The 25,921-nt window shown below is 39.6% G+C and overlaps 1 protein-coding gene across 1 annotated transcript; it reads left to right on the top strand.

The window, feature by feature from the left end:
* Window positions 1–7,895: 7,895 nt before the first annotated feature.
* On the top strand, window positions 7,896–9,788 carry LOC138875658 (uncharacterized). The gene is made up of 3 exons (XM_070154511.1): window positions 7,896–8,302; window positions 8,490–8,739; window positions 9,030–9,788. The coding sequence occupies exons 1-3, from the start codon at window positions 7,896–7,898 to the stop codon at window positions 9,786–9,788; spliced, it is 1,416 nt and encodes a 471-aa protein (XP_070010612.1).
* The last annotated feature ends 16,133 nt before the right edge of the window (window positions 9,789–25,921 follow it).

Genomic DNA, 25,921 nt, shown 5'->3' with positions numbered 1-25,921 from the left:
GGGATATGCTATTCGATTGTGAGCTTATTTGTGTTCTGTAGGGATCTATGAGTTACTCTTCTGTGTTACGAGGAGTTGTGATTCGTTGGTTATATGCACATATGGTACGGTTCAATTTGAGCTTTATAGCGGAATTTGAGCGAGATGAGTATTTGTCTATTGCATGATTGATTGCGCGTTGGCTATGTTCTTTCCGGATTGTTGTATTGGGTTATTTGCTCCGTAGTTATGGTAATGCACTTTGGGTACTTGATCTCGAATTTCACGTGGTTATTAATTTTGAGCAAGGCGGCTCGAGTTATACAATATGGACTAGCTTTTGGATGGGATCGACATTGTAGCGGAGTTATGTAGAGGTACGACCCTTTGTGTTAGATTCGTGATTTTTGGTTCTATGATGTGTTCTAGGCTCTTAGCATGGTTGTGTTGGTACTTGTTAAGATGGTGGGGCAATTTTCTCGTTTGAGTCATTTTCATGATTGAGTACATTTGGGATATTGCTATTGGGTTCACGAATTGCACGAGTTATGGCCCTAGGTTGTACTGATGTGTCATGTCACTAGGGTGGTCATGTTGGATGAGATGAGGTCATTAGACTTAGAATGAATACTATCAGAATTGACTACAGCATGGTTAGATGGACAATCTCGAAAGTCGGCTTAGAAATCTACTATAATTCCTGTCGGAGAAGAGGAAGCTCTATGACTTGTTGATATAACGAATGGTTATGAGTTTCTACGTGTTCCTTGCATCATTTGGCAGTATATGAAGGTGTTAGAACGAGGCTTTATTTGATAATAGGTTTATTGCCAATATTGGATTATTTTAAGCAACTATTGTGATTAGAAATTGTAGCTATGAATGTTTGAATTAGGTGGTATATTATGTGACTACATCTTGGGATATGATTTCAGCTTGTTCAGACTTATATAGTGTGTGGATGTGATCTGATCTTATAGGAAATTTCGGATGTGGAAATTGGATTCTAAGGCTTATGGGCTAGGTTGGATTAAGAAATTTCAGTCATGTTGTGTTATCAGACCTATATGGGATAGAGTGACGTGGGATCACCCTCGGGTATGTGCAGAGTGAGATTATACAGCAATTTGATGGCTTTTGGAACCATTCTGGGCATGTTCGGGACGAACGTATGTTTAAGTGAGGGAGGATGTAACGACCCGATCGGTCGTTTTGAGCAATTGCTCTTTGTTCAGTTGTTTGAGGGCATGAGTATCTTCGTATAATGTATTATGACTTATGTGAATCGTCAGTTTTGGTTTTCAGGTTATCCAGAAATTGGATTTGGAAGAATGATTCTCAGCTAGAAGCTTTAAATTTGAAAGGTTTGACCAAGTTTTGACTTTTTAGTATTCAATCTCGGATGTGAATTTCGATGGTTGCGTCAGCTCCGTTAGGTGATTTTGGACTTAGGAGCGTGTTCGGAATGTGATTTGGAGGTCTGTGGTAGAAATAGGCTTGGGTTGGCGAAAGTTGGAAATTCGGCGATTTTGGACCGACAATGGAAAATTTGATTCGAAATGGAACTCCAAAAGTTGGAGTAGGTTTGTAGAGCCATTTTTGACTTGTGTGTAAAATTTCAATTCATTCGGAGGTGATTTGTTAGATTGCGACGTCATTTGTGGAGTTTGGAAGTCTAGACGTTCTTAGGCTTGAATCCGAGGGTGATTGGTGTTTCGATGTTGTTTGGAGTGATTCGAAGGTTCGACATAGTTCGGATGATGTTATGGGGTGTGTTGGTATTTTTGGTCGAGGTCCCGAGGGCCTTGGGTGAGTTCCGGGTGGTTACCGAACCAATATTTGGCCTTGGTAGTTGGAAACAAATACCTGATATCTGGTGTTGGAAAGTTGCAGGTCTCGGATCATTGGAAGTGCGGCCGCAGTATGGATTACGCGGAACGTGGTAGGAGAACGCGGCCGTGAAGGAATCTTCGCAGACCGCGAAAGGAATTGGTTCGGGACTCGCGATCGTAGGGAGAATCGCGCGGACCACAGTAGAGGGTGGATTAGGACTCGCGGATCGCGGTAGAGATTGTGAGGCCACGATAAGGAATACGCAGACCGCGGGCTAGAAGTTCAGAGAACTATATAAACGAGGTTTAGGGTTTTATTTCACATCTTGGACATTGGGAGCTCGGTTTGAGGTGAATGTTTGGGAGTTTTTCAATGAAATTATCGGGGTAAGTGATGGTAAATGATTCTAACATGGTTTTGGCTAATAACCATGAATATATCATTGATTTCATCTTTTGATTAGTAATTTGGGATGTAATTTGGGAAAAATTTGTGGAACTTCATAAATGAACTATTGGGATTTAAAAGCCGATTCGAAGTCGGAAACTAGTATGGTTAGTCTCGTAATCGAATGGTTTGTCGGATTTTGTAACGTTGATCGGATTTTGAGACGTGGGCCCAGGGCCCAACTTTTGAGTTGACTTTTTGACTTTTGGCCTAAAGCTTAGCATTTTCTTATGGGATTGATTCCTTTAGCTCGTGTTGATTGTATCAAATTGTTTATGCCTAGATTCGGAGCATCCGAAGGTCGATTTGAGGGGAAAAGACATCGCGGAGTAGGGATTTGACTGGTTCAAGGTAAGTAATGATTGTAAAACTTGCCCTAAGGGTATGAAACCCCGGATTTTACATCGTTTTAATATTGTGAGGTGACGCGCATGCTAGGTAACGAGCGTATGGACGTGCACCATTGGGATTGTGACTTGGTCCGTCCTGTAGCAACTATAAAGTTGCCTATTTGACTGAAAACTATTTGATACTTACGTGTTTTAGAAAGAACTACTATAAACTGGGCTGAACACCATATTTGGGCCTTGTGTCAAAGCTGTTTGGACCTTAGAGGTCTTTCCTTATTATCCTCTCACTGTTTTGATTTAATATCTATACTCAGTCATGCTATGTTTATTAATTTCATAACTCAGTCTTTATTACTTCCTTTTATGCATAAAATTATATTTTGGGCTGAGCACCCTGTTTTACTGATAACCTGAGTGGCTTGAGAGTAAGTCATAAGTTAAAGTCTTTGTAACTAGTGAGTAACAAAGTGGCTTGTGGTAAGTGTATCACAAGTTATTTGAGTTGAAGTCTTTGTAATAGAGTCATTACAAAGTGTTTTGTAATAGTGTGATTACAAGATAGTGAAGTTGAAAGTCTACAAGTGTAGGTCGTGGTTTTTGTCCGCTTGAGTGGGATTTTTCCACGTAAAAATCTCGTGTCTCTTTTACTTACTGCTTGATTAGTATTCTCAATGGAAACTCATAGAGGATCAGGTACTCTATAGTTTGGTGGACTCATATAAACTATCAATTGGTATCAGAGCAGGTTCTTTCTAAAAGGTTAACACCTAGAAAGGATCTCAATGGCTGCTCCACCCAACTTTGACGAAGGACAACCAACCTACAGACCTCCTAGATTCAATGGTCAATACTACAGCTGGTGGAAGACTCGTATACATGATTTTATAATGGCTGAAGACTCAGAACTATGGGACGTCATCTGTGATGGTCCACACGTTCCTATGAAGAAGCTTGGAGAAATTGGACCAATGGTGCCAAAAGACAGAAAAGAGTACAGTGATATTGATAGAAAAGCCATAGAAAAGAACTATCGTGCCAAGAAAATCTTGGTATGTGGTATAGGACCTGATGAGTACAACAGAGTCTCAGCTTGTGGTTCTGCCAAAGAAATATGGGAAGCATTGCAAACCGCACATGAAGGAACTACTTAGGTTAAACAGTCCTAGATTGACATGCTCACCACTGAGTATGAGCTCTTCAGGATGTAGGATGATGAGTCTATACAAGACATGCACACTAGATTCACATCCATCATAAATGAGCTTCATTCACTTGGAGATGTTATTCCCAGAAACAAGCTTGTACGGAAAATTCTCAGTGTTTTTCCTGGCTCTTGGGAGAGTAAGGTAAATGCCATTACTGAATCTAAAGATCTACAAACTCTAACCATGGATGATCTGATTGGTAATCTGAAGACATACGAGATGAAAAGAAAGAAAGACAGTGAAAGGAGAGAGCCAAAGAAGGAAAAGAACCTGGTGCTCAAGGCTGAAAACAGTGACTCAAGTGAAGAAGATAGTGATATGGCCTATCTTACTAAAAGGTTTCAAAAGATGGTTTGAAGAAATGGTGGTATACCAAAGAGGGGCAGTTCAAGTAAGGCAAGGAACAATGATCTTTGTCACAAGTGCGGAAAGCCAAGGCATTTCATTAAAGGCTGTCCACTTCTGAAACAGGAGCAATACAAACAAAACCCTGACAAAGCAGCAAAAAGGAACTCGATTCCAGACAAACGATTCAGTCAAAAAAGTGCAGCTGACAATATTTTGAAGCAGGCTATTGCTACTTGGGGAGACTCCTCCAGTGAATCAGAAAGGGAACCAGATGCAGAAAACAGCTCCATGATGGCAGTGAAAACTGAAGCAACGAAATATGACTCACTGTTTGCATTGATGGCTCAGTCTGACGATGATGAAGAGGATGAAAATGATAAGGTAAATTTCAGGGATGTTCAGAAAAATCTGAAGTCCTACTCTTCTAAGAAGTTAAGGTCATTAGTAAATGTTCTAATTGATGCATATTATAGCCTTATTAATGATAAGGAGATCTTGACCATAGAGCTAGGAGATGATGAACAATCTAGAGATGATCTGGTGGCCTGTGTAGTGGATCTAAATGAGACCATAGCTAATCTTGAAAAAGAAAAGGAAGTTTTGAATAAAAAAAATAAATAGTGTAGAAAATGAGAGAGATGACTTGATGGTAGTGGTTGTTGATTTGAAGGAAACCATAGAAGGCTTTATCAATGAAAAACACACTCTAGAAGAGAAAATTGTAGCTACTGAGCAAGAGAGGGATGACTTTTTAGTGATAATCACTGACCTGGAGGAAACTATTGAGAGACTCAAATCAAAACTTAGGCCTGCAAGTATTGAGAAAGGGAAAGAAGTTGCCAGTGAGTCACACATCAAGCTTGAAAAGAAATTGAATAATATTAAAACTAGTCTATGTGGTGAACTTGAGAAAAATAGGCAGCTTCAAGTTGAACTAAAGAAAGTAAAAATTTATCTTGAGAAATCTCTCAAGTGGACCTAGTCTTCAGATGCTATCATTGTCATGTACTTCAACAATAGTGGAAACAGGCAGGGAATCGGGTTTCAGAAGGAGAAAACTCCTTACAACCATCACAACAAGTATATCACAGTTCCTGATAACTGGCTTTGTACCTACTGTGGAAACAATGGGCACTTCAAAAATAATTGCCAGGCCAAGGTCCAATCTGTTCAGAAAAACAAATCGTTTACTGAAAAAGTGACTACTAAAGAGGGACCAGGTACCACTCGCAAGAAATGAATATTGCCTGCATGGACTAGAAAAGCTCTTATCCATCCTTTTTCTCATAACAAGGGACCCAAACTAGTTTGGGTTCCTAAATCTAACCCATAATTTATATGTGCAGGGAACAGTGAGAGGAAGCAGACTGTAATGGTTTATGATCAGTAGATGCTAAAAGCACATGACTAGAAACAACATGGATTGTCTCTCACTGAAAGCCCTACAGGAAAGGGAATGTATCCTTTTGAAATAAAAAAAAAGGGTACATTCTCGATGTTGGAAAGTCTCTTTCACACTCGATTGAGAACATGTACTATGTGGATTGCCTGAAGTACAGTCTATTGAGTGTTTCTCACATCTGTGATAAAGGGAGAAAAGTAGAGTTCTTATGAAAAGGTGCGCACAGTTACAAATCAGATAACTGGTGAAGTGGTCTTAGTAGCTAAAAGATACAAGAACATCTACGTCGCTGACCTTTAATCTCAACAAGCTGGTGATGTGAGCTGCTTGAAGGCAGTTGTTAATAATGCAAAATTTTGGCATAAAAGATTGGGACATGCAAGCTTCTCACTTCTGAATGAACTGATTCAGAAGGACCTGGTTCGTGGGCTGTCAAATTCAAGATCCACCTGGACACTATTTCTTAGAACAAAGAAAGAGACTTTTTAGGTATTTGTGACATTTATCAAGAAGATCCAAGTGAAAACGGAACTGAAGGAAGCATGTATCATATCTAACCACGGGACAGAATCTGTCAATGCCAAATTTGATGAGTCTTGTAATGAAAATGGGATCACTCACAACTTATCAACACCAAGGACTCCCCAACTAAATGGTGTTGTTGAAAAGAAGAACAGAACTCTGGAAGACATGGGATCGACAATGCTCATCGACAGGGGAATTGCTAACACTGCTTACTACTTGGTGAATAGGTGTATGATCAGGTCCCTCCTAAACAAAATCCCCCAAGAGCTGCTCAACGGGAAAAAAACAAAAATAACTCATCTAAGAACTTTGGATGCAAATGCTATGATCTCAATAACGGTAAGGACCAGCTTGGGAAGTCTAATGCAAAAAGTGATGAAGGAATCCTCCTGAGATATTCCTCTTAAAGGAAAGTCTACAAAGTCTGCAACAAAAGGGCACAATGTGTGGAAGAAAGTGGTCATGAGCTATTCAACAAGACTCCTTCTTCTAACAAGAGAGGAAACAGTGATGATCAAGATAATGAACCACTTTTGGTTCCTGGGGAAATATTTGATGTTTCAAATGGCAAGGCTAATATGATGAGTCAGATGAATGAGACAGGTAAAGAGCATGCAACATCTTCTTTCACTTCTCAAGAGGAACCTGGTACTTCAATCACTACTAACTGAAGCTGAAGAAAGAGTTGGAAATGTAGTGCAAGAGACTTCACAAGTAGCAGAACAAGGAGTGCAGGGAAATTCACTTAACTTACTCAGTTCCTCTACTAATCAAACTTTAGTTCCCATGAGGAAACATAAAACCTCCAATCTACTTGATAACATAATCACCCCCCCCCCTTGATTCTAGATTCAGACAAAATTAAAAGGCAGAAATTCTCTAGCTCTCTCTGTATTTCCTACAAGGAAGCCTTGTAGGATGTTGACTGGCATTCAGTAATGCAAGAGGAACTGCATCATTTTGAAGGAAACAAGGTTATCTGGTGGTCAAAAAGAGCACATCTGGAATGACTCATTCTATTGGATCATGCTTAATCTCATGGAGTACGAGGAAATATGACCCAGTGATTCTCTCAACAGCTGAAACAGTCGCTCCTAACATGGCAAAGAACTCGGTCTAGCAAGAGGACCAAACTCGTTGATGTCAGATATCTTTGTCTCAGAAATAATGTGAAAAGGGACTTATTTGTATGAGATTTTGCTGCACAGGAACATCAAATTGAGGATATCTTCACCAAAGCACTGAGCGAGGAATATTTTGAAAGAAATAGGGTGAAGTTGGGGCTATTGAAGCTTCATTAAGAACCTGATACCTCATCAATTAGCTATAAAAATCAGCTTCAGGTAAAACTAGCTAAAGTGTTTTCTGACAAGTCTAACTCACATTAATATCGTTGCAGGTAAACACGCATGAAGATCATAGAAGCTAAAGGTACAATGCTGAACTGTGAAAGAAGAGCTGCTAAAATCTTTTTCAAAAACCATTCGGGAATCAGGTTCATGTGTCACAGGTTAGTAGTAATGTGTTGTTTTTACATGCTTTCATAAACAGGTTAACAAAATTAATTCAACTACCACATCATCCAAATCCCTTCACTTCCTCTGCACGATAATGTATTCCCACAAACCTACCACCATTTCAAAACCCTTCAGAACTCATTTCTCTCCCTCTCATCATTAGCCCTTCTTCTCATATTGCTCTCTCTCTCTCTCTCATAGCAGTCATGAACCCTCATGTCCCCTGTATCTATGTGATCTTCTCTTAACTTTTCTCTCACTCAAAACTCCACATCAAAATTCACCTACAATGGCAATTGAACAACATCTTCTTTCTCCTACCATCAACATCCACACTTCCCTATCATCTTTAAAGTCATCTCCAGAAATTCACTCTTCCACTATTCCCAACACTACTGCACCCACACCTGTTTCCTCCTCATTCCCTATTATTCTTTCTTCTCCATCAAACTCTGTCTCCCTTTCATGTGTTGAAAACCCCATGTCTCCTCCTTTTTCTGATCTCACCAAAGAACACTCAGGAAGTGTTACTTCTCAGGTGTCAGAGGTCTCTAAGGATAATCCTGATCAGTATTTGAACTCCTCCATTTTTGACTCAATGGCTCTCATAGAGTCACTAGAAAAGGAAGTAGCACACAATATCATGGCTACCATTGCTGCTCTTCTTTTGAATGAAGGAGCCTATATCTTGTCTAAGTATCAAGGGGGAAGCAACTCCATTCCTAGGCGATGAAAGAACCATGGTACTCTTCGAGTCTCTAGCCATAAAACAGTCACAAAAAAACCTATTGGAGGACCTAATTCTCTTCTAGTTAAATCAACTCAGGAACCTCTTGTTTATCCTAAGCCCTTAGAATGCTCTTCCAAGCCACCGCACTACCAGGTTGCAGCAAAAAGAGACTTTTGAGTTTACCTTGCAGAAAAGTAAGAGGAGTGTCAAGACAAAGAAGAAGAGGTTGATGATACAAGCGGAATTTGTGACTGACAAAAGCATTCCAGTGGCTGAGGTTGACAAAGATGCTCTAGAGGAACCCAGTTCCTTAGTAAAACGATCTACAAAATCCAGAAATCTTTGGATGGAGCCTCCGATGAAGCTATTGAAAAACAAAGTGGAACATCTGCAAAGGGTAACAGTAAGTCTAAGAAGAGTGTAGTTGAGCAAGCTATATCTGAAGGAGATACTGTGGGGTTTGTAAGTTGGAAATGGAAGTCTGTTGAAGGATCTAGAAAATGAAAATGGAAAACTGTAGGGGAACCTAGTTCTCTGAAGACCATACCTAGTGACAGTGGTCTTTGGCAGGAGAGATTCAGAACTCAGAAAGTCTTATAGGGTCGAATGTTTGATCCGACAATCTTAGAGCTGGCAGGTATGAGGCAAATCTTGGAGATGGTGGAATTTCAGTAATGGGGGCATTTATTTCAGGAGGATGTGCCTATGGTGTACGAAGATGCAGTACAAAATTTCTGTGCATATCTCTTCACTGTTGAGGGGGATCACATCTGTGTGCTAGTAAATGGAGTAGACATTGTGCTTGACGCTTCAGCATTGGGGAAGGTTCTCCAAATTCCATGTGAAGGAATGTCCTCAGTCAAGGGAGTCTGTGGTGCTAACTTTAGGAGAGCTATCATGAAAGAGCAAGTTGTTCAGCATGGGGAACAGGTACATAAGAAGGTACTACTTCCTGAGTATCAGCTTCTCTTTGAGCTGGTCAATAAGGTGCTTTTACCTCGTTCTAAGAGGCAGTCTATCGCTACCAAGTTTGATCTGGTCTTAATGGAGGCTCTTGATGAGTTTGTCCCGATCAATCTGCCAGCAATCATGATATACCATATGCAAAAGGTGGCAAACTTTAAAGGTGGAAATCATGGGCTTCCATATGGCTTTCTCCTCACTCAAGTGTTTAAGTTTTACAAGGTTCCTTTGGCTAATCCCAAAGTGGGAACACCCAAGCAAACCTTCTCCAAAACCACTCTGGAAGAATGTGAGTGCGTAGAAAAGGTTGGTGGAAGCATCTCGACCATTCCTCAGCTGATCAATGCTCAAAATGCTACTTCTGAAGAGATTAGGAGGTTGAGGGCCCAGAATGCCATACTAGAAACTCAGCTCAGTCAAGCTATTAAAGGACCTGGTTCCGCTAATTCCACTAATGAAGAAGTTGCCCCGCTTGACGAAGGAAAATGATGAGCTTCGCGCAAAACTGTTTGAAGAGAAGTTGCCTGCAAATGCCCATCTAGACCTGATTCTCAAAACCCTTGCTACTTCTCTCTCCTAGTCTCCCTCTTCTAGTGCCCCTTAGATACCTCTTAGTGACCAGTGTCTTTTGTTATGATGTTTTGTGGCTGTTGTTTCTACTTTTGTTTGTCTTTTTGTTGATGACATGCTGGATTTCACCATTACTGGTCATATTTTGCTCAATCCATTATTTATATCAATGAAACAACTCCTCTTTTTGCTTGTACAGTGTTATTTTCCTTTGGCTTCTCTTTTCTGTCATGTTGTGTGCTCATATGTGGCATGAGTTGGCTGTGTTATACTTCTTTATGTTGTTTGCCTACTTGTGTATTTTTAATGATGTCAAAAAGGGGAAGTATGGTACTAAATTCAATGCAATTGAAATTTAATTGAATCAGGGATCTGATTAAGGGGGAAGCATAAAGTCAGGGAGAAGTTGTAAAGTTCCTGTTGCGTCATCTGGTTATTTTTGTTCTCAAGCTTCTTTATAAGTGTTTAGGTTTGTCATAATCAAAAGGGGAAAATTGATGGGTTTTCAATGTTTTAGTCTTATGTTTTGATGATCTAACAAACTTACTCTTAAGAACCAGATAGGGAACCTGACTCACTTGGTACACATTTCAAATGAACGAAGTTTAGCCTGAACTCCAGCTAATGTGAACTGCTGCAAACAAAAGGAAAGAGGAACAAGATAGGGACCTGATCCCTTGGTATTCTCCGACACAAGTACAAGTCAACTATACAGCTGGAAAGCAATTGCAGAAGGTGACTGCCTGCAACTGTACACACGACAGTGCAGCAGTCACTTCCCATTAGGAAGAGGCGTGTACCAACCAAGAATTGACATCATCCTTGTGATGTCTTTGGTAGTATAATTACATGGTGCAAGGCACAAGATATTTACTTGAGCATTTAGTGATATTCTCTCAAGCATAAAAGAATCAATCCAACATTGAAATCATAAGTGTGTCAAGAACAAGAAGACAACTCCACTAAAGGATCAGTTTCACAATGAGTCTATGTGTATCCGTAGTTGAGTTATAATCTTGTATTTGTTCTTCTTTGTAACTCCTATCTTGCTTTCTTAGAATTTGTGTTTTAGGAAACCCAAAATCACAAACCTTCTGACTTTGTGTTGTGACTAGAGTTAGTCATAAGTTAAAGTCTTTATAACTAGTGAGTAACAAAGTGGTTTGTGGTAAGTGTATCACAAGTTAGTTTAGTTGAAGTCTTTGTAGTAGAGTCATTACAAAGTGGCTTATAATAGTGTGATTTCAAGTTAGTGAAGTTGAAAGCCTACAAGTGTAGGTCGTGGATTTTGTCCCCTTGAGTGGGATTTTTCCATGTAAAAATCCCGTGTCTCTTTTACTTACCGCTTGATTAGTATTCTCAATGGAAACTCATAGAGGACCAGGTACTCTATAGTTTGGTGGATTCATATAAACTATCAGTTTGTGTTGTTTTTTCCCTTTGTTAGCTTTTATTTTTAATTTCATCCAGTTATGGAATGTGTACTTTTATTTTCTATTGAACTATGAACGATATCAAATTTCTATCTCCATCCAGCTCTTGTCTGTTTTCTTTTTGTTATAGCTGTATCTTTTTTTTGGTATCATTTCAAAATACTAATAGGAAAGAGATAATACAGTCTTCTACTACCCTAACTACAAACCCTAACTATATGGTTGGAAACTCATACTAATAAGGTCTTCAATTCGAAAAGTCTAAGGAAGTTAAATAGTTGGTATGTGAATAGTTTTGTTAATAAATAGGATTTAATATCTACATGGGAATTCAAAAATTTTAGTTATCAATACAATTTTGTTAATCGAAATAATAAATATAATTCAACTAAAGCCATTAATTTTGACAATTCAAACCAAACCAGATAGTGTGGCCAAAAATAGGATGTTTTTTCACCGATAGGATTCTTTGGGCTAACTAAATTGGAGGATTCATTAGGCTATATTTCATTTCATTAGGAAAATTGTTACTTAGGATTCAAATTTAGGATGAAAAGTAACGGAATTAGAATTAAAACACTATTTAATTTGCACTCAAACGATATGATACAACGCAGTCAAACTTGTACGAAGGAAAAGAGGAAAAATTAGCATTCAATACACCCTAAAGACCTAAAACACACTCACAAACGATTTGATCAGGAGGGTGTTTGAAATATTTTTTTGGACTGGGTCGACCCCATATATATGGTCACATACTCAAACCCTAAAGACCTAAAACACACTCACATACTCAAAAATCCTAAACTATGGATGCCTCTCGCTGTACCAAACGAGCCCTATCTTACTCTTCTACTAGTAGTGATGCCTTACCTTACTCTTCTACTAGCAGTGATAATGAAGAAGAGAACCCTCCAACATTTGAAGTGGTTATGACTAATTCATACATCGACTACAACGATCTGGTAAATTATTATGTCCTTTAAACTTTATTTCTTTGAATGTTACAATAACTCCTTGAGTTAATCCTAACTGAATTTTTCATTTACATAAAATACTTTTGTTTATTATACCTTAACTCCAGAAAAATTATATGCATCACTATTGTATATCTTTATTAAGTTTCATATTTTTTGAAACTTAATAGTAATGCTTTTTTTTAAGTATATTCCAAGAAAAATCTACAAGCATCTTCCTCCAACAGTAGAACATGCACTTCTTCACTATCGTAACAAAGAGTGGTATATAAATATGAGCATTGGTGATCAAAGAAGGTTCAAGGTAGGCTGGAGACTTTTTGTTTTGGAGAATTATATCAAGCAAGGTTTCGTCGTCAAATTTACGTTGGTTGATGTTTCACCACTACGCGTTGTCTTCAATGTTCAAGTGAAGGGAGAAGGAACTTCATACGGTTAAAATTGAATAGTTTCTAGGATGTGTTTGTGTTGATTTATCCTTTTATTATTTTTTTATTTTCATGTATGTTGCTTTAGTTATGGTTGTTGTGCTTTATTTTGTTGAAGTATTATGTTATAAAATTTCAATCTTCATATTGGTCTTCTTTACTATAATATTTTTTTTAATTATCATCCAAAGAAATCGAAATGGAATGATTAGTGATCATTTATTGGAAGAGTAAATGCATCATAGGGAGTTAAATAGGTTGGTATGTTATTAATCTAGGGTAAGAGTAAATGCTACATAGGGAAGTTAAAGAGTCCGATGGGTTGGTTTTGTATTCAAAGACGAACAGTTTTGAACTCTTAGATTATTTGGTGTGAGCACGTAATTTTTTTCCTAATGCCAAATTACTCCTAAAAATAAAAATAAAAATAAAATAAATATTTTAAAATAGTTTTAATTGATTTTGTAGAATTTTAGGAACTTTTCTATAGTATAGTTAATTTGTTTTGCATTCCATTTTCATTTTTATGCATATTTAGAAGCACTTTAAATCATGAAAATGCCAAAAATATTTTATTCTTTCATGCATTACATTTTAGATTACATGTTAGTTGCATTTATAAAATAATAAATACCAAAATACATTAGTCACTTTATATATGTCACGACCCTAAACCCGGACCCGGTCGTGATGGCGCCTCTCGTGAAGACAAGGCCAGCCAACACTTCCCATTTCCAATTATTAACTGTTAAGCCATAAGAAATAAATCTAAAGCATGATAAGATAATCCAAAGTTAACAGATAATAGCATAATTTGTAGAATACAACCCAACACAGCCCGATACCGGGGTGTCACTAGTCATGTCTAGCAAAACGAAATACCCCAAATATAACTACAGAATTTAATACAGAAAACTAAGAACATGAAGAAAGATAGGGAAAATCTCCGGGCTGCGAATGCCAATAGCTACCTAGAGACTCATCGGATCCGCCTGAGTCGGAAATGATCAGTACTCGGGAGTGGGACCAGATACGCCTGAATCTGCACACAGGGTGCAGGGAGTAAAGTGAGTACTCCAACTCAGTGAGTAATAATCATAAATAAAGACTGAAAGCAGAAAATCACGTAAGACACAAAAGCATGCTATAAGGAAGCAGTAAAACCATTTAAAACAGTAAACCAGTAAAAGATACGTAAAAATCCTTTAACTCAAATTTAACTTCCTTAAAGCCTTTTTCAACAATTAAGCAGGTAATTGACAGTCAATTATGAAGAAAATAAACACATAAAGGTTCACCCCTTGGGCACAATATCAACATATCCGCCCCTCGGGCAACATTTCAGAACAATACCAGCCCCTCGGGCTCAATCTCACATCACAATGGATACCCGTGCTCAATGGGGTGTGTACAGACTCCTGGAGGGGCCCCTTACGGTCCAAGCACAATATCAAGCCACCTTGTGGAATCATCACTAGGCCCTCGGCCTCATATCAATCAAGCCACCTCGTGGCATACATATCTCAGGTTGTTGGCCTCATAATCAGTATCAAATGTTTCCTCACAATATAGGCCCTCGGCCTTACTCAGTCAAAACCTTCACAAGCCACTCGGGCAATAGTAAACATGATTCTCAGCCCAAAAATATCATTTAAAAGATCATGTAAGTGTTAAAATAGAGTAAACATGGCTGAGTACGAAAAACAGTAAAATAACATGACTAAGTTCAAGTATAAAGTCAAAACAATGAGGAAATACTAGTAAAAATCCCCGAAGGGTTCAAATAGTTGGCATAAGGCCCAAATATGGCATTCAGCCCAAATCATGATAATAGCAAATAGATTTCAGTCAAATACACGGTAAAATAGTCATTCAGAACGGACTAAGTCACAATCCCCAACAGTGCACGACGCCACGCTCGTCATCAAGCGTGTGCGTCACCTCAATATAGCACAACGATGTGCAAGTCCGGGGTTTCATACCCTCAGAACATCATTTACAATCATTACTCACCTCGAACCGGTCAAATCTCTAGCTCGCGGTGCCTTTGCCCCTCGAATCGGCCTCCACTCGCTCCGAAACTATCCAAAATCAGAACGAGGACGTTAAAATATGCTAAGGGAACGAAGCCCAAGCGAAAATAATCAAAATATGACACAAATCCCGAAATTACCAAAACTCGACCCCCGAGCCCACGTCTCGGAATTTGATAATTTTTAAATTAACAAATTCCTTATCTCCCCACGAATTCATACATATTAAACGTTCTAAAATCCGACCTCAAATGATCCTTCAAATCTTCAATCAAAGGTCTAAATTTCCAAGCCCTAGTTCTTCAATTTTTGGCTTAATTTCCATAATTATTTAGGTGGAATTCATATTAGAATTGAGTTTTAAGTCTAAGAATCTTACCCCCCCCCCCCAAGTGATTCCCCTTGAATCCCTCTTCAATCCCCTTCAAAAAGCTCCAAAAATGACCAACAATAGAGGAAATAAACCCCAAAATCGCGAACAAGACGAGTATTTAAACATTCTGCCCATGCCTGAAATCCTTCTTCGTGAACGCGGTCAAAGCCTCGCATTCGCGAAGCACAAAATGACTTTGACCAAAAATCATCTTACATGAACGCGATGGTTCCTCAGACTTACTCTTCGCGAACGCACTCCCTCTCTCGCGAATGCGATAAACAACTCGACCTCAAAACCCAGCTGGCCAATTTCCTCTATGCGAACGCGGAGCTTACCTCGTGAACGCAGCCCTTTGCGAACGTGGAGACTCCATCACAAACGCGAAGGCCAAATTCTCAGCCTTCTCCTGCTAACCTTCGCGATCGCGGCTCCCCTCTCGCGAACGCGAAGGGTATTTGTCTGCAACACTGAGCAGCAGATTTCTGCAATTCCAAACTTCATGAAATGGTCCGGTTGACCACCCGAAACTCACCCGAGGCCCCCGAGACCTCAACCAAAGGCACCAACATATCCCAAAACCTTATTCAAACTTGTACAAATCTTCAAAACACCTCAAACAATATCAAATCAACCAAAACACATCGGATTCAAGCCTAAGTTTCCAAAATATTTCGAATTCCGCTTTTGATCAAAAATCCAACCAATCTACATCTGAATGACCTAAAATTTTGCGCACACATCCCAAATGACACAATGGAGCTACTGCAACTCTCGAAATTCCATTCCAACTCCTATATCAAAATCTCGCCTACCAACCGGAAATCGCCAAAATATCAACTTCGCCAATTCAAGCCTAAATCTACTCCGAACCTCCAAAACTCATTCCGATCACGCTACTAAGTCCCAAATCACCTCCCGAAGCTATCCAAACCAGCGGAACTCACATCCGAGCTCTCTAATACATAAGTCAATATCAGGTTGGTTTTTCCAACCTAGGCTTCCTCAAAAGAGACTAAGGGTCTCAAACCTTACCAAAATCATTCTAGATTTGATCCGACCAACCCGATACCATATAACACGGATAAACAAATCATAAAAAAGTAGAAATAAGGGAAACAGAGTGGTAACTCATGAGACGACTAGCCGGATCATCACAATATACATTGTTAGTTAATAATTAGTCAGTTGTTAGAAAAATAGTTAATTAGTTTAATGGTTAGATTAAATAGACAAGCTAATTTTGCAAAATTGGTTTAATTAGAATTAAGTTGTTTAATTTTGTGAAAGAAGATAAGAGGAAGGGACTGTTGAGCAAAAATATGAGGAAGGTCGTTTAAAAAAGAGGTTGGGAAGGTAAAACAAATATGAGAGAGAGTAGGATGAAAGAAAAATTAAATGGAAGCCCTAGGAGACTAATAAAAGGATATGCCCCGTTACATTTAGCATGGGGGATGAGCTTAAAAATACGGAGAGAGGCCTCAGCGAAGGATTAAGATCTGAAAATAAAGCCACCCATCTCACTCCCTTGTACTCACAAAAAACGCACACAAGCACAAGCCTCTAAAATTTCAGGGAAAAAAAAGAAAAAAACTAGGAACAAATTCTGGAATTTCGATATTTTCAAACGGAGGTATAAATTTTGAAGGTTCAGAAGTTCAAATCGTTGATGGTGACTGCTGAACCTTGTTGTTCTCTGTCTAAGCCGGGCTTTTTTTGTGGATTCTAGCCTCTATTTGGTTTCCTTTTCTTCTAGCTTTAGTTTCTTGAGCAGCTTTGTATGTCTTCCTTAAGCTACCTTCAGATCTATTTTGATGTGGAATTTGACATGTTTTCTGGCCTATGTGGTTGTTATTCTTTGAATTTGTGACTGGACATCTTTATAGTAATTATTAAACTTTAATCCTATCAGAAATGATGGATAGTACTTTTAGAACTATGTTGAATTATCTTTCAAATTGTTGATGGTGATATTGTGTCCTTTGTGACCACAACGCATCAATTTGAATTGTTATACATAGTAACATTTGTTTAATAGTGACGTTTAGAATTTTAGTAGTCTAAATATGTGCAACTAGAAAATAAATGAGGTGACTTTTGGACTTCTAAAATGTCACATATTTACTGATTTGCAAAAGAACAATCCCATATAAATTAAGTTACAAACTCGTATTTAATGGTTTGCCCGTGATGATGAGAAGATCTTAGAACCGTTTGAGTGCAACAGAGGCGTCTAGCGAGTGGCAACATTGGCAATTAAGGGACTGAATGAGACTTGGGTTTCAAATCAGTTAAATGTATGTAAGTGATTCATAAGGGATTTGTGTTTGCTAAATTCGGGGTATTGTTAATGTCGCGACCCCAAATACCTCGGTCGTGATGGCGCCTATCACAGTACTAGGCAAGCCAACCTAACACTTACCACATCAAATTCTTTTTATAAGTTCATTTTTCTAAAATAGATTAAGCCTCAAATCTCTCATATGAAATATATAAATCAATAAAAATATGCGGAAACCAGTACGAAAATACACTAACATAGCCCGAATCTGGTGTCACTAGCTATAAGCCTCTAAGTACAACCAAAACACTATCTGAATAATACAAAATAGTCTGAAATAACAAAATGATAATATAGGAAGGAGGAAGGCAGCGCTGCGAATGTCGTGCAGCTACCTTGCGATCTCCATATACGACTCCCAGAGTGCTGGAAGCTCTCATTCTAATGCTCGGGCACCTGGATCTGCACACAAGGTGCAGGGAGTAACATGAGTACGCCAACTTAGTAAATAAAGTTTGAGTGTAGTGATGAGCCTTTTTAAAATCATATAAGAAATCTCAATAGAAATATCAAGTCAAAATTTACAGTTCAATAGTCAGTTATCTCGTAAAACTCCAGTTTCAATTAAGAATCCTTTGAAAACATTTAATCAACATTTTTCAACAGAGGTTCAATATTAAAGGAGAGTAAAAGCAGCAAAATGTCATAAACAAGCCCCTCGGACAAGGTATCACTCATGAGTATAGCCTCTCAGGCAAGCCTCTCAGTCACTCGTGACTCAGCTCCGATCAATTAGTACACACACTCAGCACTCTGACTCAATAGATATTTCATAATAATAATAATAACTGTTGCGGCATGCAGCCCGATCCATAGTTTATAGTCGACTACGCTCACTAGGGGTGTGCAGACTCCGGAGTGGCTCTTACAGCCCAAGCGTCATATTGTTGCAGCGTACAGCCCGACCCAAAATATATCGATGTGGCATGCAGCCCGATCCATAAATATCATTGCGGCGTGCAGCCCGATCCATAATGTATATATAATCCTCACCATTTGGTCCTCAACCTCTCTCAATCATTAACCTCACGGCTACTCGGGCATATTAGTGAAAAATCAGGGAAACTCAGCCCAAATAGTTTTCATATATTAAGAAGTAGAGTGATGAAACCGGATTTAAACAATAAACAGGTAAAACATGACTGAGGATATGCTTTAAAATAAAATAGAGTGAGAAAAGTAGTAAAATACCCCTAAGGGTCTAAACAGGTCGGCACAAAGGCCCCAAACATGGCATTTAGCCCAAGTTATCAAAACAATTTCCAAACACATGGATATCATTTACAATATATCAAAATAAGCAACTATATAGTCGCCACAGGACGGACCAAGTCACAATCCATATGGGTGCACGCCCACACGCTCGTCACCTGGCATGTGCGTCACCTCATTTATCAAAAAAGTATGAAATTCCGGGGTTTCATACCCTCAGGTCAAGATTTACAATGGTTACTTACCTCAAACCGGATGAAATACTACACCGCGACGCCCTTGCCTCTCGCCTTGGCCCCAACTCGCGTCGAATCTATCCAAAATCAAAATCATAATGTCAATATATGCTAAGGGAACGAAGCCCATGCAAAAATAATTAAATTATATCAAGAATCCCGAAATTGGTCAAACTCGACCCCTGAGCCCACGTCTTGGAATTCGATAAAAATCATATCAATAGAATCCTTATCCTCCCACGAGTCTATTCATACCAAAAGCATCGAAATCGGACCTCAAATGGCCCCTCAAATCCCCACTCAAAGCTCTCCTATTACAAGCCCTAATCCCTCAATTTTCTTCCCTAATTTCCACTAATACCATGATTAAACAATGGAAAAATGGTCATAAACACAAGTAATGAAGCTTAAGTATACCCAACTGATAATCTTCGGTTTCCCTTAAAAATCACAACCCTAGCTCACTTCACGTCTTCAAAAATGGAGAATTTAGCAAAAATTCGCGAAGGGAACCATATATACTTTATGACCTAGGGATTCCGCACCTGCGGTCCTTCTCACGCTTCTGTGGTCTAACTAACCGCATCTGCGGTTTCCACTTAATGCACTGGAGCCGCACCTACGCCTCAATATCTGCACTTGCGGTCTCGCAGGTGCGCTCAACCTTCCGCACCTGCGACTTCTGGCCTTCTTGCTCATGGTCGAATCTGCATCTTCTCTTCCGCTTCTGCGATCTCGCACATGTGGTCCCCAATCCGTAGGTGCGGTTATGACAGGGGCAGCAGCTGAAGCTGCACACTTTCAAAACCAAACTTTTTGAAAAATCTTCCGAATCCATCCCGAGGCCCCCGAGACCTCAACCAACAATACGAACAAGTCACATAACACTACTCAAACTTATACCAATCTTCGGAACACTCAAAACAACATCAAAACACCATTGGATTCAACCCTAAGAATTCCAAAACTTCCAAATTCCACTTTCGATCAAAAAGTTTATCAAACCTCGTCCGAATGACCTGAAATTTTGCACACACATCCCAAATGAGACAACGAACCTGCTCGAATTTCAGGAATTCCATTCCGACCCCTATATTAAAATTTTCACTACCAACCAGAAAATGCCAAAATTTCAATTTCGCCAAATCAAGCGAAATTCTACCACGGACCTTCAAAATACATTCCGAACACGCTCCTAAGTCCAAAATCACCCGACGGAGCTAACCATATCATAAAAACCAAGTTCTGAGATCATTTACTCACAAGTCAACTTTTGGTTGACTTTTCCAACTTTACAATCATTCCGAACCCAAGCCAATCAACTCAACACAACATAAAATAGCTGAACCACACAAAATGAAGCAGAAATGGGGGAAACGGGGCTAAAACTCTTGGAACGACCGATCGGGTCGTTACATTCTCCCCCACTTAAACGTACGTTCATCCTCGAACGTGCCTAGAGTTGTTCCAAAAGCTAACAAATCGCTATATAACCTTACTATGCACATATTCGGGGGTGATCCCATGCCACCTTATCCCATATAGGTCCGATAACACAACATAACTGAAATTTCACAATCCAACCTAACCCATTAACCTTAGAACCCAATTTCCACTCCCGAAATTATCTATAAGATTAGAACCTCACATCTATACTTTGAATAAGTCCGAACAAGTTGTAATAAACCATATCTGCAACCCTAGATGCAATCATAAGATATACCGCATAACTAAGACACTCGTAGCGATAACTTCCAATCACGACAGTTGTACACAACAACTGAATACCAATAATAAACCTCTTATCAATTAAAGTCTCATTCCAACACTTTCATATACTGCCAATGATGAAAGAAACATGTAGAATCATAATCATTCCTCAGATCAACCATTCATGAAACTCTCGCTCCTTTGGCAAGAACCATAGTAAATTTCTAAGACGAATCCCGATATTATCCTTCCAACATGTTGTAATCGAATCCGATAGTATTCATTCTAGATCTCAATGACCTCATCTCATCCAACACAACTACTCTAGTGACATGACACATCGATACAATCTAGATCCACGACTCGTGCGACCCTCACACTAATAAGCAACAGTCCGAACGTACTCAAGTCATGAAAAATGGCTCAAATGAGAGAGTTGTACCGCAAGCTCGCCAGTACCACTACAACACAATGCTGAGAACCCATCACACATCGTAGAACCAGAGCACACGAATCTAACCCGAAGGATCATACTTCTGCATAGCTTTGCTACAATGCGCAACCCTATCCAAACACTGGTCCACATGAAACACCTCAAGTCACTATGCTCAAAATCAACAACCACGTGCAATTTGATTTCTAATACCAAAAGCAAATCATCATAACCACGGCGAAGCAAATGGAATAACACCATGCAAACCCGAAAGGACATAACCAATATGCCATCCACCGAGAAATACCCAATACTCTCCCCGCTCGAATTCCACTATGAGGCCAAAATAGAACCGCACCATGTGTGCCTATAACCAACAAATCATAACGCCTCGCAACATAGAAAAATAACTCATAGATCACCCCAGCACACATCCCTCAATAACTATCGAATCAACACATCCCTCAATAATAGCAACTCTCTGTCAACAAAGCCGTCTCGATGTAGAACACACATCCATATAGGTCTACCAATGAACCCCTCATCAAGGAGTCCCTGAAGTTGCTCCTTCAACTACTTTAACTCTGACGGTGCCATATGATACGGTGCCCGGTACCAAATCAATACCGAAATCAACAACCCTGTCCGGCGGCATGCCCGACAGCAAGAAACACATCTGGAAAAAAAACCCCTCACCACTGGAACCGAATCAAAGGTAGGAGTCTCTACACTGAGATCCCTCATGAAGGCCAAATAAGAAAGACAACCCTATTGGAACATAATCCGTCGAACCTCGCCACTCAATCTATGGCATCCCCGGCATAGCCAATGTCGTCGTCTTAACGTAGTAATCCAGAATAACACAACACGGAGACAACCACTCTATACCCAATATCACATCAAAATCTAACATACCATGCAACAAAGGATCCACTCGGATCTCCAAACCCCCGGTAGTCACCACACAAGGCCGATACACGCGACCCAAAACCACAATATAACCTGTTTATGAGAATTCCTAGTCTCCAAATCCATATAGCACACGAATCACCATATTCGATCCCAATTCCATAGTCCAAATATATAACACACCTCTAATACCCAATCATTCCACGAGGTATACTCCTAAAATTCTTCTGTGCCACCCAGCAGATTCGAGCATCAGCAGTCGATCAAACAAGAGAGTGTCGCAATACCAATAATGTATTATTAACTCAATCACATTGCCCTTCCTGAAATGTATGCCCTCATCAAGCCGCGCCAATTAGCAATATCGGTTGCCTAATCATCTGAAACTGCCCATGCTACCTAAGAATTTATAACATTCCTTTCAAAACTAAATCATAACTTTACACATGCAAATCTCAAACCTACACAACATACCGCATATACCATACCATCCTAGGATAAACATGAGAACTTCATATCCATTCTGATCCACAAGCATCTACGTACTCAACTAGCCAAGAACTTTCTATTTGATCCCATATAGAAGCAAATCACTATATATCACATGCTCCTTATGCCAGTAGAAAATGTACACCTCCAACCATGGTAGAAACCATCAAGAGCTCTCTGAATCCCATTTGCACAAAACCAAACCGTCAGGACTGAATTACTCCAACTCAACCAAGCTACGCAGGCCATCAAACCTAAGAGCATTGACACGAAACACATGTAGAAACCCACCGCTTCATAAGCTCCCATGAACCGTTCATAACCATTACCATGCCGATCCAACCTACTACCAAGCTATCCTAATTCTCTGAGTTCCTTCTGAATTACCTTCAAATTGATACGTTGCGTTGGTAGTACACCACCGTCCTTAACAAAAACTTGCCCCACGAACTTTAGCATAAAACCACATCACCCTAAGGCTCATAAACCATTGTATTCCTCTAAAGCACCCCCAAAAGTACCACAACTGAGATACCTGCTCTAAAGAGACCTTCTGTAAATCTAAAGCCATTACCTTTGCCTTCCTGATACTGGTATGTGGAATTCATAATGATACAAAAATGCCACAAGTCCTGACATCCTCCCATATAATCTCAGTTTCTAGCCAACACACATCCTGAAGATTCCCATTTACTACATGTAAATCTTGAATCCTTCAAAACCATCCTCGGGAGTCATCCACTCTACTCTAGTTTCAATTAGACTGATCAAATGAACCGAACAACCTGTGCCCCATTAGAACAGCAACACATATGGAAGTAACCCCACTTTAATGCAACCAAATAAATTTCTGCTCCACGCACGTTACATCCTTAACCAATAACAACTCAAATCATTCCATGATTTTCATATACTCATAAAACCTAATACAACTCGTATCCAGAAATTCCCTTTACTCGAGTCATCCTTGATCTCAACCTCTACAAGTCATAACTAATTCACCAGTATACCTCAAACTGAAACTAATGCGACACTTAGTCGTGCAATCAACTTATTAATAGCAGACTACCCCTCTTGGCTCAAAGCCATAGATCAAAACACGCAAAAACTCATAATGCTCATACTCTATTACTACCATAATACCATAGTGAGATTGAACTAAATCCTTCATAAGCTCGTGCAACACAAACCATCTAGTACTTCAATTGTCTACAAATGTTGCATTCACACTCGTAACAGTCAAGAAAACTCTCATACGCGATCCAAACTCAATCTGCAGCGTATATAATCCACTGGTAAAGGAGGACTCGCTACAAAATGGCATAGGGATCACACGCCCTCAGGACACCCCGCAGGAGATAACCCGCCTGCTTCGTCTCAAACCAACATCTCTTTATACCCTTCCACCATCATAAACATCACGCAATCACTTAATCTTCCTGAGTCTGAACTCATATCACGACATGAAATCTACTTCATTTTCCAACTGGACAACATGAAAAGATCTTTCAACACACCCACAACCCGGGGCTATACATCAAATCACGATGGAAATCAAGCACCAGATAGTCCTTGTTACCCCAAACAGACCCTTCTCGTCTCAGTCAAATCATATGAACACATCTCGCAGTCACATCATACTCATCCCGTAGCTATCCAGTCATCACTGCCTCTAATAGGGATACTATCAAACATATAAATCCAGAGGTACGTGCTCACACAATCAACACCTTAGTGCTCAAGCTACAAGCAAAGACCGGCCTCAAGTCCTCTAGACTAGCCCAACATCAACACACATAAATCATATCTCGCCCCTCGATCAGGGAATCACAAGCCGTCAATGCACAGGTGATACCGAGCACTCATACACGCATACGAATGCGTGGAAGGAATTTCAAGAGTTACATTTAAAGCTGAATCAATGTCGCACGATAAGAATTCAAGAATGTGAAGTTTTTCCTAAAGGTTCTACAGCCTCCTGAGGATAAGTGCAGACGTCTCCGTACCGATCTGCGAGACTCTACTAAATTGGATCATGACTCGTGAGACCTTTGTAACCTAGGCTCTGATACCAACTCATCACGGCCCCAAATATCCTGGTCGTGATGGCGCCTATCATATTACTAGGAAAGCCAATCCAACACTTACCACATCGAATTCTTTTTATAAATTCATTTTTCTAAAACAGATTAAGTCTCAAATATCTCTTATGAAATATATAAATCAACAGAAATATGCGGAAACCAGTACAAAAATACACTAATACAGCCCAAATCTGGTGTCACTAGTCATGAGCCTCTAAGTACAACCAAAATACTGTCTGAATAATACAAAATAGTCTGAAATAACAAAATAATAAGATAGGAAGGAGGAAGGCAGGGCTGCGAATGACGTGCAGCTACCTTGTGATCTCCAAATACGACTCCGAGAGTGCTAGAAGCTCTCATTCTGATGCTCGGGCACCTGGATCTGCACACAAGGTGCAAGAAGTAACGCGAGCACGCCAACTCAGTAAATAAAGTTTGAGTGCAGTGACGAGCGTTTTTAAAATCATATAAGAAATCTCAACAGAAATATCAAGTCAAAATTTGTAGTTCAATAGTCAGTTATCTCGTAAAACTCCAGTTCAATTAAGAATCCTTTGAAAACATTTAATCAACATTTTTCAACAGAGGCTCAGTATTTAACGAGAGTGAAAGCAGCAAAATGTCATAAACAAGCTCCTTGGGCAAGGTATCACTCAGGAGTATAGACTCTTAGGCAAGCCTCTCAGTCACTCGTGACTCAGCTCTCGTCAATCAGTACTCACACTCAGCACTCCCGTTCAATAGATATTTCATAATCATGCAGCTTAAGCGTCATATTATTTATAGTCTGATCCATAGTTTATAGTCGACTACGCTCACTAGGGGTGTGCAGACTCCGGAGGGGCTCCTACAGCCCAAGCGTCATATTGTTGCGGCGTGCAGCCCGACCCAATATATATCGCTGCGGCGTGCAGCCCGATCCATATAAATATTGTTGCGGCGTGCAGCCCGATCCATAATATATATAATATCGTTGGGGCGTGCAGCCCGATCCATAATGTATATATAATCCTCACCATTAGGTCCTCAACCTCTCTCAATCATTAACCTCATGGCCACTCGGGCATATCAGTAAAAAATCAAAGAAACGCAGCCCAAACAGTTTTCATATATTAAGAAGTAGAGTGATGAAACCGGATTTAAATAATAAACAGGCAAAATATGACTGAGGATATGCTTTCAAATCAAATAGAGTGAGGAAAGTAGTAAAATACCCCTAAGGGTCTAAACATGTCGGCACAAAGGCCCTAAACATGGCATTCAGCCCAAGTTATCAGACCAATTTCCAAACACATGGATATCATTTACAATATATCAAAATATGCAACTATATAGTCGCCACGGGACGGACCAAGTCACAATCCCTACGGGTGCCCGCCCACACGCCCGTC

Source organism: Nicotiana sylvestris, chromosome 8 (assembly GCF_000393655.2).
Source record: "Nicotiana sylvestris chromosome 8, ASM39365v2, whole genome shotgun sequence".
NCBI classification, from domain to species: Eukaryota; Viridiplantae; Streptophyta; class Magnoliopsida; order Solanales; family Solanaceae; genus Nicotiana; species Nicotiana sylvestris.
This window is presented reverse-complemented; position numbering and strand designations above follow the sequence as displayed.